Genomic DNA, 18,410 nt, shown 5'->3' on the forward strand with positions numbered 1-18,410 from the left:
AATACAATGACAACAGTGCGACAATACGATGGCGACAGTACAATATGACTATCTCATTGTCGCCATTGTACTATCGCACTTTAAATTAGCAATGTGAACAACTACATAATATTACCTACTAATATTTACCAAAACTTTAAAATACTGGGACAATGACATTTTTTACCTGTTCATTTTTTTACAGTTAGTATTAATAATCATCATCATCATCAATTGGTCGACAATAAATAAACTTCTGAATGTATTTTAAACTAGAAATGGCACGGTAGAGGCTGACGCGTATCCGCACGCCATTTTTATGTCCCCCACTATAGTAGTGGGGGACATATTGTTTTTGCCCTGTCTGTTGGTCTGTTGGTTGGTTGGTTGGTTGGTTGGTTGGTTGGTTGGTTGGTTTGCACCAACTTTAACATTTGCAATAACTTTTGCAATATTGAAGATAGCAACTTGATATTTGGCATGCATGTGTATCTCATGGAGCTGCACATTTTGAGTGGTGAAAGGTCAAGGTCATCCTTCAAGGTCAAAGGTCAAATATATGGGTCAAAATCGGTCATTTAATGTACACTTTTGCAGTATTTCAATATTCAAGATAGCAACTTGATATTTGGCATGCATGTGTATCTCATGGAGCTGCACATTTTGAGTGGTGAAAGGTCAAGGTCAAGGTCATCCTTCAAGGTCAGATGTCAAATATATGTGACCAAAATCGCTCATTTTATGAGTACTTTTGCAATATTGAAGATAGCAACTTGATATTTGGCATGCATGTGTATCTCATGGAGCTGCACATTTTGAGTGGTGAAAGGTCAAGGTCATCCTTCAAGGTCAAATATATGGGTCAAAATTGCTCATGTAATGTCACTTCTGCAATATTTAAGCTAGCAATTTTATATTTGAAATGCATGTGTATCTCATGGAGCTGCACATTTTGAGTGGTGAAGGGTCAAGGTCAAGGTCATCCTTCAAGGTCAAACATCATATAGGGAGACATTGTGTTTCACAAACACATCTTGATTTAAATAGGTGTGCCCCAGGGATTGTAATGGGGCCATGCATAGTTGAGATTGACCGTATTGTCATAAGAGAAGTTCAGTATCAATTAGACGTGAATTGGTATAGAAATGAAGAAGTTATAGTAAAAGGCAATTTTGGGTGGGTGTGACCTATGTGGGCAGGGCCCCCCAGGGTTATTAATGGGGCCATGCATAGTTCAGATTGACCGTATTATCATAAGAGAAGTTCAGTATAAATTTGAAGTCAATTGGTGTTAAAATGAAGAAATTATAAGTAATTATAAGTAAAATGCAATTTTGGGTGGGTGTGGTCTATGCGGGCGTGGAGCCCTAGGGTTGGTAATGGGGCAATGCATAGTTGAGATTGACTGTATTGTCATAAGAGAAGTTCAGTATCAATTTTAAGTAAATCCACATATGCTCATAGCTACCATGTGTGTAAGTTTCAAGGTTCTAGTGCTAAAAGTGTAGGAGGAGTTAGTGGCCAGGACGAGCGTACAGACAGACGGACGGACGGAGATAACCACAATTAGCTAGAAATGTTAAGCACAATAAGAATAAGTTCCACGCTTAAATTCCAGGTCCCTTTATCAAATAACACCATTGGGAGTGTGTTTTATCCTTAAGACAAATTTTTTGTTTGTTAATAATATTTATAGACATGTGTTGGTTAACTTGCATTTATGAAGTTATAGATATTTCTGTACATATTTAGAATGTTTGTCTTTATATGTTTGTTTTTTTATTAGTGATTTCAACACCAGTGCGGAAAATGCGACGGACTAGGCTTTATGGGAAGACTAGGGTATTATTAATATTAATACAAAAATTAATACTTTATATTAGTTTGATGATATAACTTGAAAACAGTCATTGTTTGGAGCAATATTAATAGACTTCTTTAGACTCCTGAAATAAGGAAATATGTATGAACTTATCACTTTATATAGAAATTTCATTATATTTAATATTGTCAAAGAGTACAGAATGTTCATACTTGTAATGTTATTGTTTTATTTATTTTAATGACATATTAAGATAAAGGTATGATATGTAACTCAATTATGAATTTAAGAAAGAAATTCTATCAAAATGTATGTGAAAAATTTATGAAAAATCATTTATGTTTATAGATGAAATATTGTTTAATTATAATTGATATGACTCTTCCATGAAAATTAATTGTTAACTTCCTACTATATCAGGTAAATCCAGTGAATCCTAATGTCAAAATTGGGCGCAACATGAAAAAAAAAGTTGGTCGGCTCATGCGGAAGGTGAGTGGTTTATAAATCACAATTGTTTTGTGTTCTTTATAGATGTACATGTCATGTCGTTCCCGGAAATTTTTTATTTGTATGTAGATTTTTAATTTTACAATGTCTTCAATGATTTTAATTACAATCACAGTGAAAGGCCTGGATGTTTCATTTATGTCAAATTATCATATGAAATGTGTGTGTCCTTAAAGTGTTTAGACATATTGATTCTTGTTTAGAGGTCAAAGACATTGCTGTATGAATGATTGACACACAGCTTTTTAAGATTTTTATTAAAAAACTGGAATGTTTATTCCAGGTTGAGCGCTTGTGTAGGGCCCCAGGTGCCCCTTTGATGGCATTCATTTCTGTCAGTGCTGCTGGACTGATCGAAGTTTCTGGTGAATATTCTTTTGTGTTATGACCATGTAATGTTGGAATTTTTTAAATAATATTAGTTACTTATTAATTACCATTTTGTATCTGTATCTGTATGCCCCCTTTAAAAAAAGGGGTATATTGTTTTTGGCCTGTCCGTCTGTCAGTCTGTCATTTTGTTTGTCTGTCCAAAACTTTAACCAATATTAAAGTTTTGTCATAACTTTTGGAATAATGAAGATAGCAACTTCATATTTGGCATGCAAGTGTATCTCATGGAGCTGCACATTTTGAGTGGTGACAGGTTAAGGTCATCCTTCAAGGTCAAAGGTAAAAAATAAATAAAAATCAAAGCGGCACATTAGAGGTATTGTGTTACTGACAAACACATCTCTTGTTAATCTATATTTTTTGTTACAGGGTCTCCCAAACTTTTGGATGAACTTAAAAGTTCAGCAGGAGGCGGTTTATTACAAGTGGTCAAACCAGCAGTCCAGACCACATCCAATCCTGGTTTGACTTTTGAAATTGATTGTTTAAGTATTTTTTTTGTTGCAGCTGTGTTTTTAATTTATTCATCACTTTTATCATAAATTTGACAACTTTCATTATAAATCAATAATAAAACTTTGACAGTGCAAATTATCATCTAAATATAGGCATTTCTAGGAAATTGTTGAATAGAGAGATGATTATCTTTTGAAGTTTAGATACCGAAAGTGCAAACATTAGCTAGCACTTCAGATGTTTAGGCCAAGCAAGATAAACCTATCTATGTTCAACACAACTCTTAATATGTGTAGTTTTTTATTATATCATCACTTCATTAGCAGAGGCACCTATAGAAGTCCCTTTGTCGGGCGGTCCGTTCGTCAGTCTGTTTAAATGGGATAAGTTGTTCCTGCTTATCCTCATCATTCCATGATACATATATTTAGTAATTTACTGTGCAGTTTTCCACTATGATAAATACATTACTGAGCAAACATCTGCTTGAAGTTCTGTAAAATGAAACAACTATCACACATTCTAGTATCTAACAATATTGGCTTGATCATTCGATCATTAACTTTAAAGCTATTGCCTTGAATGTTTAAAAATTAATGATATACAATGTAAGATTGATTATTGATTTTAAAATTAGTCTGAGTTATTTTTAAAGTTTCAGATGTTGTTGATCTGAAATGCATAGATGTGTCTGGAATCGAGTGGGACACAATCAATGCCTTGAAGTGTCGGATGGCATATGCACAAATATTGTGTACAAAAGGCAAGCTGTAGAACATTTTATTTAGTGTTTCTCATAAAAATCTTTTGGTTTTTCAATTTCATTAAAAATTGTTTTTTTTATGCCCCCTTTAAAAAGGAGGTATATTTTTTTTGGCCTGTGTGTCTGTCTTTCTGTCCCAAAACTTTAACCTATGTTTTAGTTTTTTCTGACTTTAGCATTGATGACTCTCGTGTGCTTTCTACCTTACGAGTAACAGTCTCAAATTCTCTCACTAACAGAAAGAAATTGTCGCATGGTTTTTTAAGTCCACCCCTGTTTTTCTGTTCGTACAATGTTGTGAATTTATCAGTGAATGTTTTTTCGCTTGAATTGTCAACAAGGCCATTGGTGTGTTCGATTTGTTTCTCGCCCATACTTGTGTCCTGTATTCTATAGTATTTCTTTTCTAAAGCTCTGATAATGTATCCTGCAATGTAAAACAGTACTTTATTGTCTTGATCACTTAATGCAGTTTGATTTTCGTCACTATGCTTTTTCTCTAATTTTCCCCATTCTTTGAATAATTATCCAATCAAATTCATCAAGCAGTCCTGGAAGAAATTGTTTTAATCATGGTCAGTCACTGATGGGATGAAATCTTTAAGTGTTTTAATGCCTTAACACCCCAGTGTCTATGCTACACATGTTCACCTTTTTGAAAAAAAAACTCTCTTTCTTCAACAGTTGAAATTTTGTTTCCTGCTAAGCATTTTTCCATTACCGACCTCATGAAATTCTCAAAAGATACATTTTCTTGACACTCTTTAGCTATCACAGGGGTGCTAGAGAAACCAAATATATTAAACAAAGGGTCTGTTTGAAGATTCTCTAAGCTGGTTTTAAATGCGATTGGAAATACTTGATTGAACATTTGATTTTCAATATCATCAGAATGACGTGTCACTTGATGAATGTGGACCCTTTTTAAAGTTTCCAGCTGCAATGAAAACGAAACTTGCATTCAAATGAACAGGTTTTGTGACAAATGTGTTAAAGAAGAACTGTTGTCATTATGTATATCATTATTTTATGTAATAATGCATTTTCACATTTTGTTGAACCATTGCAATACTGTTATATATTGTTTGTATATAACAACTATTATAATCATAGGAGTCAGTCTATTTTAAAGCGGGTATATACGATTTTTTATATGTGTTAAATTGTAATATATTGATAAAATATGTTACAATAACACAAAATAGGCAAGAAAAATTATACATTAAAGCCGAATTTCATAAAATGCAGCAAAGGCAAATTAGCGCCCCGAGCCGATAGTGACGTACATATTTTCCTACAATAACCGAAGCATTCGTCTTTGCAGTAGGATCGGAGATAGTGTTATTGTGTCGTATGAATAGATACCGTTGCAGGAATTCAAATAAACCGTTAAACTAAGTTTAGATGCACATCGTACATGTATGGTATACATGCTGGCGAATTCGGCTGTACAGCCGTTTTCAATTTCAGAATTAAATATCTGGCTTATTTCGCATTTTTCGACACATGTTCTTCTTAACTTGTATTTTAAATTATATTGAAATATATATATAATAAGTTTTTTACACAGTTTATATAAATTCATAAATATTTGACAAAATCGTATATACCCGCTTTAATGAAACATGGTGATCCATTCTTACATAATTCTGCAATTTTCATATTCTAAAAGCATATTTGTTGAGCATCACATATAATATCCTTAAGTTTAGAAACATACATATCATATTCTACTGAGTACAACATTCGAATCATGTGTATCATTTTAGTGTATGATTTGTGTAACTTATTATAATTTGCAGTTCATTTTTGCTATTAAAGAGTCAAGAACCTTATTTTCTTATCTTGTTGTTCCTTTATTGCATAACTGTATTTAAATATAAGCAAATATTTAATATCGTTCAAGAAGATGGTACCACTGAAGCTTATAGCCCTTTCATTTTGCCAGAGCTTGCATTTTCAATGAAGCAAGTATTATGGCCGCTTTACCAAAAAGTAATTACTGTTTTCAAATGTAAAAACCTTTGAGATTTTTGTCGTGTTTTTTCATGACATGACCACAGAACCCAGAAATACTTTTAAACTCCTTCGAACAGTCTGGACACACGTATACGGATTCCTTTACTACTGCAGTATGAAGTGGTTCTTCATCTTCAGTATATTCAACTAAAATTTCGTCTAGGTCTAAATCGTCATCCCACGAAAAAAATCGTTCTTGTACCTTGCCACGTTAAATATATTCAAGGTTAAGATGCAACTGTTATCGAAAAATAAGAATAAACTAGTCTGTGATCGTATTGAAAATGGTTTCGATGGATGTACAGAGACCAATCTTGCCCCAAAGGTGTTGAATCTGACACCTATTTGCATGTGAACCCCTGTCATCGCCTGTGTATCTCAACCCGTGACAGCAGGGCCACATCGGTGCTTCTCGACCCAAAGACAGCTGCCGAGCAGGCGACTGACTGTCGCGTAATTAATTGTTACCTCTTCCGTAAGAAAAAAATATAATTTAACACAAATGAAACTCGTTTTAAGTGGTATTTATTTTACAATAAAAGAGGCGAGAAAGGCGTTCAAACGTTACATTACGTGTGAACAATGTCTAACGAGTTCGCTGTAATTTGGGTGTGTTTTCGTGGTTAATTTCAATTTATGTTTCTTTAACATAAATTACTTTTTAATAATTGGCAAAACGCCATCGAAACATTTATTGTGTTATCGTGCTTTTATTTTGTTCAGGTTTTAACACAAATGCAATAACATGCGCAATGTGTCAACAAACAATCTTTCAGATAACAATAACGTTGTGACGTAACCATCTATGTATAGAATGATAACATGCGATAATTGTTTTTAACCCGGACATAACAGCAAAAGTCGGATAATTTCGATGCTATTTACACAATTCATACATTATATCAACGAGCCGACGAGGTAATGTAATGTCTTTCAAATTAATGCGACTTCAAATGTTTTTTTTTCTTTTTATTAACATATTTCTAAAGAAAATTCCAGTTCACCTAGTTCACGCGATGGCGTCTATACTATATAACGATTATTTTACTGGCCGCGAACTGACCCTGATACCTTGCGGGTTGGAACGCAATGCAGTAAAGTGAGGCCACGCTTCCACTGCTGGAACGAATATCAGGATATGGAAAAATGATACTTTTATGAACTTAAATATACTAGTACACAGACAGGAATATGGAAGTAATTACTGAATATGAGAACATAGCCTTTAAGTACAAACGCTCTGGCGCTGGCAATCCTCTGAAAATAACAGGTGCACGCACAAACTGTATTGATGTCGACAGTTGAGTGTGAAACTGTTCTATCTATCAAGCCTTTTCATTATAGATAAAATTGTTTCATGCTGAACACACAGTAAAACGTACAGTGTTACACAGACGCGGTCATGTTTCCAATGCTCTGGTGGTATTCTCAAATCAGCCAATGGAATAGATGAAGTGTATTCATTCGTGTCTAGCCGCGGGAAATTTTATTTGAATTTTATTGGACACTTACAAAGGTCAGGTAAGGTCAAAAGTGACGTTAAACAGCTACGCCGAAAAAGGCATCATTCCCTTATATTATTCGAAGTTCGCTGTAGTTAAAATTAGCGACTGGGACAGAGTGGGCCCTGGTTGCACGGTCTGTAGTAACAGCATTTGTTTTTAAATGAATTAAACGTCTTTGCGAGAATGTTTGGCATTGCGAATGACGTCTCATAACGGGTTGCTGGCCTTTCTGTCTTCTACATGAAGTTGAACTTCGTCACCGAGGTTGTTGGTTATTTTCTTCAGAAGAAGTAAAATTTATACACGGTCAAATGTACAGTGAGTGCATAAACATTATGTTATTAAGTGATTGTTGATGACTTGCATTTGTATGTACAATGTTGTAATTAATAAACCCTGATATAACAATATAGCTCCATTAATGTTAATGGTACATAACTTCTACAATGTAAAATAGACCGTATAAGCACATGAGATTGTTAGTTGGTCGCTGCTGTATAGGTGTCCTTCCTTAATAAAACCCGATTTATAAGCACGACGTGATAATTGTCTAGACGCAGCATACTAATAGGGGTTCATTTTTCCCCAACGCTATTAAATCCGTATAAGAACATGTGAATATTCTATGGGCAAAGATAAATAGAAGTTTATTAGTTAGTTGATGCAATTGATACCGTAAAAACAGCCCCAACAAATTCACTCGATGCAGATTGATTGGGTTCCATCAGCTCATGATAATGCAATGTAGACCATCTAATCGCATGTGAATGTTAAATGGGCGCAGATAAATAGGCATTCATCCCTGATTTAATCCGATTTCAACCGTATAAGCACGACGTGGACGTTTTCTGGACGCTGTTGTTTGTTGTTGTTTTTGAGGGAGGAGGGGGCATAGCTACATTGGTAAAAAGGCATAAGAACACGCGGAGATTATATGGACGTACATAAATAGAAGTAACTTAGTTTTTATGCAAATAATAGCAATTAAGCACACTCAATGTTTCGACTCGAAGCAGATTAATAGGTTTCTATTAGCTCTATAATGCACGTACGACCGTATTTGAATGTTAATTGGGCGCAGATGATCGTTACCCATCATAATTAAACCCGAATATAACCGTATACGCAGGGTGTGAAAAACGTTGTCTGGACCACGGAGCGTACATCGAGTCCGTGTCTGGACGCAGATTAATAGGCGCTCATTAGTTCCCAAACGCTATAACACCCGTGTTCGCGCAGATTGTACATAAATAGAAGCCCGTGCGTTATCCCATGCATAAATAGCGTACAAGCTCACTCAATTTGTTAAAGCAGATTTATAAGGTTTAACTATGGGCTAATGGACGTATAAGCGCATGTCAATGTAAACTGAACAGAGATCAATTGGGACCAATGACTTATAAACCCGAGATTAACATTATAAGCACGATGCCAACGTTATCTGGATGCAGTTTATAGATTCTCATAATTTCACCAACGCTGTAACACCAGTATAAATATTGAGAAGGTTGTAGAGACGCAAGTAAATAGAATTTAGAGGATGTGCAATATAAATTTGTATTCAGAACTCCAGATAGTGTGCATGTCTGCATCTAACGCATCAAATTGTTGACGCATACGAATAGGGCTTCATAACATTCGTAATCCATTCTAACCGGGGAAGCGGACAACGACAACGAGCGAGGCATGGTATTGTAATGCGCATGGACGGGTTAGAGGGTTAGGGTAAGGTTTAGGGGTCGGGTTTGGGTTAGGGTTAGCCTTGACACATACCTGAACCCTAACCCGACCCCTAACCATAACCCTAACCTAACCATAACCCGGAGTTTTCTCCCCTATAACATGCCTCGCTCGTTGTAATTGTCCTCTTCCCTTCTAACCTAGTTGCAATAATTCAACTATCAGCTTTATAGAGCCGCCATAGCAAAAATTATCAAAGGCTCTGGTAGTCCGTTTAGACTACTTCTAACCGAGCCGCAAAATTAACACATAGCGCTGTTCGGTTTACAGTCAACTCGTACCTAAGTCAACTCGCACGGTAGTCAACTCGCACGTTTTTTGGTTAACTCGCACGGAAGTTAATTCGTACCTAAGTCAACTCGCACGGTAGTCAAAATATTGATGTATTAATGGGTTCTAAATCCTAATTACAAAGATTTATTTAATTTCAATTAACGAAGTCTCAAATATTTATTGTATACTGTTATAAATGCTTAATTTTATGTCCGGAATTGTGCATTTTATTTTCGGGTAACAATATATCAAATTAATAGAAGTTTACGCACTTGCGTTAAGACCCGGTTTCTCAAAGCAATACTAATTTTGTAAACACATTTTCCATTTGGAAGTTCAAATCATGCTTGTAATTTATGAAGTTGTAGAAATATTTAATACATGAACAAATAATAAATAGAAAATAAAATTAATACACGAATAAATAATGCATGCACATATTTATTAATAACTATTAATTATTAAGACGTTAAACAATTAATGAAGATCCCGTTACGTATGGAAAACTTATTGAGCACCCAATTATAGGAAAAAAACGTCTAACAATAATGTCAACGTGAGTACAAATACGTATAGCTTAGCTTAGTATCATATAAACCGCGCACATATGATTATCATACCTACACGTATTTAAACATGGTTGTACGAAACAATGATTAATTTTACAATAATTCTCAATCATACAATTTTACAAGAATAAAATGTTTTTTTATTTAATTCTTTAATAAAATTTACCAACAATTTTTAAATTTGTACCCGAGTTACGGTTCTACATTAATTAAATATTAAATTGTATAGCATGAACAAATTTATTTAAGTATTCCATACTACAGCCTTATCTCAAGACAACCCCTATCAGTAATAGCCTTACATATGTATCTACTCCTCGATAATCAGTACCCTCATCAGCTCTGAATGACTGACAGATTATCTGTTTATTGTAATTTTAGTGGTGAGAAATAGGGTATTGTTACTGATTAGGTGACAGCTGTTTTCAATATCGTTCATAGCTCATTAAAGGTAAAAAATATAAGCTTATACAAAGTTTATAACAATTAAATAGAAATTTGAATACAAATAATTAAATACTTTCCACTATTATAAATCAACACGTGAACAATTAAACGCATTTGAATTATTAATTGCAAATTACATATATTGTAAAAGTATTACAAACAAACATTAAAGTATCACTGATTAATTATCATACCAATTTAGTTTCATTGATTAATGCTTTGCCATTTTAATAATTGTTAGTTGTATATAAGACCTTTCACACCTATTACAAACATTCAAATTACCCGTGAAAAACACCGACCACAAGTGTAAAAGAGCCATTATATGTGACAACCGTATATTCAGATTATTGAAAAAGGACATAATTATTATTATTTTTACTTATAAACTTCTTATAAACTACTGATCATATTACATCCTTCATCTATTTCTATATATTTTTTCGAGGCGTGCGAGTTGACTTTGAAAAGTGCGAGTTGACCAGAAATGCCGTGCGAGTTGACCAAAAAACGTGCGAGTTGACTACCGTGCGAGTTGACTTAGGTACGAGTTGACCGGCACCCCGCTGTTCATTACGTCGTACACAATCTGCACTATACATCTGTATTCCGAATTTAATCTGTTGTACACGTCTGCACATTTTCAGGTTTCTTCAGCTCGGGCAAAACGATCTGGGATCCCACGACCCATCTTAGTATAGTATATCTTACTATATTTAGAAATTTGAGGTATAATAGCAACTCATTTCTGGACACCAGCCAAAGCTATCAGCCAAGGCTTATGTCGAGATATAGAATACTTTTATTTACGATCTATGCACCGGGATAATCACCGTCCCTAATGCGCATGTGCAAAAGGTCGAAATGCACTGAATTGTTAATGGCTACATCGAACTAAATTTGTATTAATATAATCTGAATTGAAAATACTGATTTAAAATAAATATTTATGCATCTTAACCTGCGTTATATTGTTTTTTGCATGGCATTTCAATTTTACACACATGATAATATTACACAACGATGTTTATTCTTAGTTAATTGTTTTAAGATACCTATATGTATATATATATATATGAACCAAACTTTAATAGTAGTTTGCGACCGGTACTGCGTCCTTTTGACCTCTGTTACCATTGCACGCTTTGCTTTCAAGTTACCTCACCCGGTAAGATTTAAATAAACACACATAGTAAAACGCGAAAATAACACTAAATGAAACAAATCATGTTATTAAGTTCACAGCGTGTCAATCACATTTATTTTAACTTAAATATATATTAGATCCAAACAATTTATACTCTAGCTGCGTGCCTTAAAATGTTGCTGTTGTTCACATAAGCGTTGTTTGTATTGTTATCACCGGGGTGTATAGTCGATTTCCCGTGGTTTTTATTGTTATCACCGGGGTGTATAATCGATGCCCCGTGGTTTTTATTGTTATCACCGGGGTGTATAATCGATGCCCCGTGGTTTTTATTGTTATCACCGGGGTGTATGATTGATGCCCCGTGGTTTGTATTCTCATCACCGGGGTGTATAGTCGATGCCCCGTGGTTTGTATTGTTATCACCGGGCCGTATAATCGACGCCCCGTGGTTTGTATTGTTATAACCGAGCCATATAATCGATGCCCCGTGGTTTGTATTGCTATCACCGGGCCGTATAATCGATGCCCCCTGGTTTGTTTTGTTATCACCTAGCCATATAATCGATGCCCCGTGGTTTGTATTGTTATCACCGGGCCGTATAATCGGTGCCCCGTAGTTTTTAATGTTATCACCGGGATGTATAAACGATGCCCCGTGGTTTTTATTGTTATCACCGTGTCGTATAATCGATGCTCCGCGGTTTGTATTGTTATCAGCGGGCCTTATAATCGATGCCCCGTAGTTTGTATTGTTATCACCGGGCCGTAAAATCGACGCCCTCTGGTTTGTTTTATTATCACCGGGTCGTATAATCGATGCTCCGTGGGTTGTATTGTTATCACCGGGCCGTATAATTCATGCCCTGTGGTTTGTATTGCTATCACCGGGCCGTATAATTGATGGCCCGAGGCATGTATTGTTACCACCGGGTTGTATAATCGATGCCCCGTGGTTTGTATTGTTATCACCGGGCAGTATACTCGATGCCCCGAGGTTTGTATTGTTATCACCGGGGTGTATAATCGATGCCCCGTGGTTTGTATTGTTATCAACGGGTTGTGTTATCGATGCCCCGTGGTTTGTATTGTTGTCACCTGGGTGTATAATCGATGCCCCGTGATTTGTATTGTTATCACCGGGCCGTATAATCGATGCCCCGTGGTTTGTATTGTTATCACCGGGCTGTATAATCGATGCCCCGAGGTTTGTATTGTTATCACCGGGGTGCATAATCGATGCCCCGTGGTTTGTATTGTTATCAACTGGTTGTGTTATCGATGCCCCGTGGTTTGTAGCGTTGTCACCGGGGTGTATAATCGATGCCCCACTGATTTGTATTGTTATCACCGGGCCGTATAATCGATGCCTCGTGGTTTGTATTGTTATCACCGGGGTGTAAAATTGATGTTCCTTGGTGTGTATTGTTATCACCGGGATGTAAAATTGATGCCACACAAAGTATAGTGGTATCACCGGGGTGTAATATTGATGTCCCGTTGCGTGTTGTGTTATTACCGGTGTGTATAATTGATGCCCAATGCCGTTTAGTGTTATAACCGGGATGTATTATTGATGTCCCGTGATTCGTATTGTTATCACATCGGTGTATAATCGATTTCTTATGGTGTGTATTGTTATCACCGGCTGTATAAGTGATGTCCCGTGGCGTGTAGGGTGTTAAATCGATGGCCCATGGTGTGTATTATTATCACTGGGTTTATAAATGATGACCGTGGTGTGTGGTGTTATCACCGGAGTGTTTAATTGATGTCCCGTGGTCTGTTTTGTTATCACCGGGGAGTATAATTGTTGTCCATGGTTTGTTTTGTTATCACCGGAGTGTATAATTGATGTCCTGAGGTGTGCAGTGTTATCACCGGGGTTTATATTCGATGTCGGATTGTGTGTATTGTTATCACCGGCGTGTATGAATGATGTCCCGTGGGGTTAGCTGTTATCACAGAGGTGTATATGATTACCGTTGCGTGTAGTGTTAACACCGGGGTGTATAATCGATGTCTCATAGTGTGTATTGTTATCACCAGAGTGTATAAATGATGTCGTAAGGTGTGTAGTGTTATCACCGGGGTGTAAATTTGATGTCGCATTGTGTGTATTATTATCACCGTCGTGTATAATTGATATTCCGAGATGTGTGTTGTTAGCACTGGGGTGTATATTTGATTACCGTGGCGTGTAGTGTTATCACGGGGATGTAAAATCGATGTCCCATGGTTTGTATTGTTATCACCTGGGTGTATAATTGATGTCCCATGGTGTGTATTGTTATCACCGTGCTGTATAATTGATGTATCGTGGTGTGTTTTGTTATCCCTGGCGTGAATAATTGATGTCCCGTTTCGTTAGTTGTTATCACAGAGGTGTATATTTGATGTCCCGTGGTGTGTATTGTTATCACCAGGATGTTTAATTTATATTCCGTGATGTGTATTGTTATCATCGGGGTGTATAATTGATGTCCCGTGGCGTGTGTTGTTACCACCAGGTTGTATAATCGATGTACCGTGATGTGCATTGTTATCACTGGGGTGTATAATCGATGTCCCGTGGTGTGTATTGTTATCACCGGGGTGTTTAATAGATGTCCAGTGGTGTGTATTGTTATCACCTTGATGTATAATCGATGTCCCGTGGTGTGTATTGTTATCACCGGGGTGTATAATCGATGTCCCGTGATGTGTATTGTTATCACCGTGGTATATAATCGATGTCCCGTGGTGTGTATTGTTATCACCGGGGTGTATAATCGATGCCCCGTGGTGTGTATTGTTATCACCGTGGTGTATAATCGATGTCCCGTGGTGTGTATTGTTATCACTGGGATGTATAATTGATGCCCCGTGGTGTGTATTGTTATCACCGTGGTGTATAATCGATGTCCCGTGGTGTGTATTGTTATCACCTTGGTGTATAATCGATGTCCCATGGTGTGTATTGTTATCACCGGGGTGTATAATCGATGCCCCGTGGTGTGTATTGTTATCACCGTGGTGTATAATCGATGTCCCGTGGTGTGTATTGTTATCACTGGGATGTATAATTGATGTCCAGTGGTGTGTATTGTTATCACCGTGGTGTATAATCGATGTCCCGTGGTGTGTATTGTTATCACCGTGGTGTATAATCGATGTCCCGTGGTGTGTATTGTTATCACCGTGGTGTATAATCGATTCCCCGTGGTTTTTATTGTTATCACCGGGGTGTATAATCGATGTCCCGTGGTTTTTATTGTTATCACCGGGGTGTATAATCGATGCCCCGTGGTTTTTATTGTTATCACCGGGGTGTATAATCGATGCCCCGTGGTTTGTATTCTCATCACCGGGGTGTATAGTCGATGCCCCGGGGTTTGTATTGTTATCACCGGGCCGTATAATTGATATCCCGTGGTGTGTATTGTTATCACCGTGGTGAATAATCGATGTCCTGTGGTGTGTATTGTTATCACTGTTGTGTATAATCGATGTCCAGTGGTGTGTATTGTTAACACCGTGATGTATAATAGATGTCCCGTGGTGTGTATTTTTATCACCGGGGTGTCTAATCGATGTCCCGTGGTGTGTATTGTTATCACCGTGGTGTATAATCGATGTCCCGTGGTGTGTATTGTTATCACCGGGGTGTATAATCGATGTCCCGTGGTATGTAGTGTTATCACCGGTATTAATAAATACATATACAAAATAGTTAGACTTTTTAAATAATGTCCAAATTAAATAGCATGCACACATTCCTTAATATTCCACAACAAATCTTTATAAGTATTGTTCATGTTTTGTAGAGAACTGGACATGTCTTGCGACAAATCGTGGAAGATGATTGAAAGACGGGTATTGTTGTTTTAATTATTTGAAACACACACAAAATATAAATACATCTATACAAAGTAAGTGACGCTCAGATATTGTCTGAACTAGTGATGTAATTATAGTTAGGGGTACGTTTAAGTATATTTACCGTACCCGGTGTACCTGTAAGTATACATAAGAGTACCCGGGTACATGTAAGTAGTACCCAAGCCGACAATGACCAAACTAGCGTAACTATATATTGCTTCGGAATTAAAGACATGACCTGAATGACAACAAATACAGTTTAAAAATGGAATTAAATTAAATCAATGTATACAAACTAATAACATGTGTTATTTATTACTGCTTTTCAGTTAAATATTATTTAAAGTGAACTGTTTTATTAGGTTTTGGGATGGATCCGTAAATACGACCCGAATGTAGTGCTGTTGTATCGACCCAAGCCCACAAAGCGGGATGTGTATCCTCAAGTTAAGTACATCGGTAAGTCCATATGTTGATGTAACCGGGTTCATATTGTTGACATGGTCCCACGAGTTCCTTTAATTTTTGCATATATCTAACGAACAAGTTACTTTTGAATATAGTATGCAAACAAAAAATTATTATAATCATAATTCGAGATGCATTAAATTGCGGGTTTTTTATTGACCATTTAGAAAACAAACCCAAATTTTATTGAATTTGCTATTAGTATAACTTTAAAAGGTGAGAGTACATTTTAAGAAATAAATATTTGCCGGATATGGCAGTGTAAAATTTATAAATTGTTATTTTATTATTTTATCAGTTTATTATAAGGTTCCATATTTACAACAATGTTAAGAATATAATGTATCTGTTTGTCACAATATCTGTAGACAGTGTCAAAGTAATCAGTGTCGGTGCTGATTGTGGAAATATGTTTCAATGTTAATCATACGTTACATAATTTGAAATGCAACGAACTGTTAAACAGAAAAATGTTCAAACATGTCAAATTGAAGTGCATTCGTTTTAAAAGGATTTCTCTTATCAACGTTTATTTGTTGGCCTGTGTTATAAGTTTACATATTGCAATAAAGTTGCATAAATGTATTCCATGAATAAAAGTTTGATGTGCAGTAGTAACATTTCAGCTTCAAAGAGATTCCTACCATTTGTGGCGTCCGAGAGCGTTTTGCAAGGTTTTGTTAACGCTTGCACTACCGAGCTGCCACTGTCAGCCGTTCTACCAGCATCAATTAGGGAAGGTAAACAATATAGTATAAATTACCTTTTTTTCGTTTTCAAACACTTAAAACAAAGTCATATTGTTTTCACATGTTTATGTGTATAGGTAAATCAAGGTGGAGCTCGGTTCATTTACAGACAGATACAGACTTAATACGATGCAGGCATTAGTAGTACCCTCAAAACGTATGTTTATTGGAAATAGTAGTGTGTATTTATTATTAAAATGTTCGTGCGTTTTCTAAAGATAACAGGATATGCTTGGAGAGATATATGTATAATTGTCTAGCAAAAGCGACCAGTCACCTTTTCGTCCACCCGATCGGCAACCCAGGCCTATTTGGTATTTTAATATATTTAATCTATATAAATGAAGATGGATGAAAAGTTGTACGGCCTGTCATAAATAATAATCAGGAAATGTCGCCTTTGAACAAATATATGATCCAAAAGTTTTTACTGGAGACGCTTTCTGAATAAAATAACACCAGTTCAGTTCAACTGCATATGATTGGTTTAAATCATTGTTATGTTTCTGATTTCAGAGATGGATATTATTTCCCATGACGCAATCAACATGAATTGTGATAACAAGAGAGTGCTGATAAGCAGTCTGGTAAAAAGTTATAGTGAGTAATACAACTGTTCAAAAATTGATATTCCTTTTTACCCTAGTCCGTAAAACGAGTAAAATAATATCCGAAATATTTATTGACGAATCCAAAAACATAAACAAAATATGTATTTTTTGGGCGTTGCAACACGTTGAATGCTTAAAAATGGTCGGCTTGAACGGCATATTATTTCCTGAAATAAATGTATACATTAAAAATAACTTATTAAATGATTTCTTCTTTATATAGGTAAATACCGTCGATATGTCCCTGTAATAGTTTTTTGCTCGAAATGTTAAATGTATCCAGCACTAACAAAAAATAAAGAACGTACTTTTTAACATGTTACTATTCATGTTTATTTTACATTTGTCAACAGCTTGCTACAATATTTCTGAGGTAATGTATTTTGGTAGAAGTGTCACATTTGTAGACGCATGAATATCAATTTTACTAACATCTTTGCTTGCTTTGTATGTTTGTATATATTAAAGTATTTATTGCATCCTAGCCCTCCTACCATAAGATTATCATGTATCCATATATGCATGTCGTTATTGACAAGTATATAATCGTCTTCTTTCGCTATTCACGTTGCGGGTGTGGTTTATTGTGCTGCATATGCATGTTTGCAAACTGTCTAATCGTATTCTTTGATAATAATGAGCACTTAATGAAATGTATGATAATGAAGATGTCCATGAAAAAGAAAAACTACTAATTTGTTTTCATAAAAACAAAGATATATACACGCATTTAAAGTAAATGATTTTATGAACATGTCAGATTAAAATGTAAGAAAGTACAGATTTCTTAAAATTTTATGATACTATTTACCACGAGTTTAAACATAAAATGTGAACATCTAAATTACGAATGCAATGTATCTTTTCTGTTACATGCATACATACATACATACGTACGTATGAACGTACGTGCGTTTGCGCGTGAGTGCGTGCGTACGTGCGTGCGTGCGTGTGTGCGTGCGTGCGTACGTACGTACGTACGTACGTACATACTCATACATACATACATACATACATACGTATTCATCATACATACAGAGCATACATACATACATACATACATACATACATACGATACATACAGACATACATACATAC

At 35.8% G+C, this 18,410-nt stretch overlaps 1 protein-coding gene across 1 annotated transcript; it reads left to right on the forward strand.

The window, feature by feature from the left end:
- Positions 1–15,224: 15,224 nt before the first annotated feature.
- Positions 15,225–18,173, forward strand: LOC127832664 (uncharacterized). The gene is made up of 5 exons (XM_052358277.1): positions 15,225–15,478; positions 15,847–15,943; positions 16,579–16,692; positions 17,218–17,301; positions 17,666–18,173. The coding sequence occupies exons 1-5, from the start codon at positions 15,419–15,421 to the stop codon at positions 17,725–17,727; spliced, it is 417 nt and encodes a 138-aa protein (XP_052214237.1). The 5' UTR covers positions 15,225–15,418; the 3' UTR covers positions 17,728–18,173.
- Positions 18,174–18,410: the final 237 nt, after the last annotated feature.

Source organism: Dreissena polymorpha, chromosome 5, assembly GCF_020536995.1.
Source record: "Dreissena polymorpha isolate Duluth1 chromosome 5, UMN_Dpol_1.0, whole genome shotgun sequence".
Lineage (NCBI taxonomy): Eukaryota > Metazoa > Mollusca > Bivalvia > Myida > Dreissenidae > Dreissena > Dreissena polymorpha.

Coding starts and splice junctions, on each gene's coding strand:
- LOC127832664 (XM_052358277.1), top strand. CDS start 15,419: ATGTTTTGTAGAGAACTGGACATGTCTTGCGACAAATCGTGGAAGATG. Junction 15,479..15,846: donor GGAAGATGATTGAAAGACGG/GTATTGTTGTTT, acceptor CTGTTTTATTAG/GTTTTGGGATGGATCCGTAA. Junction 16,693..17,217: donor ACCAGCATCAATTAGGGAAG/GTAAACAATATA, acceptor TTCTGATTTCAG/AGATGGATATTATTTCCCAT.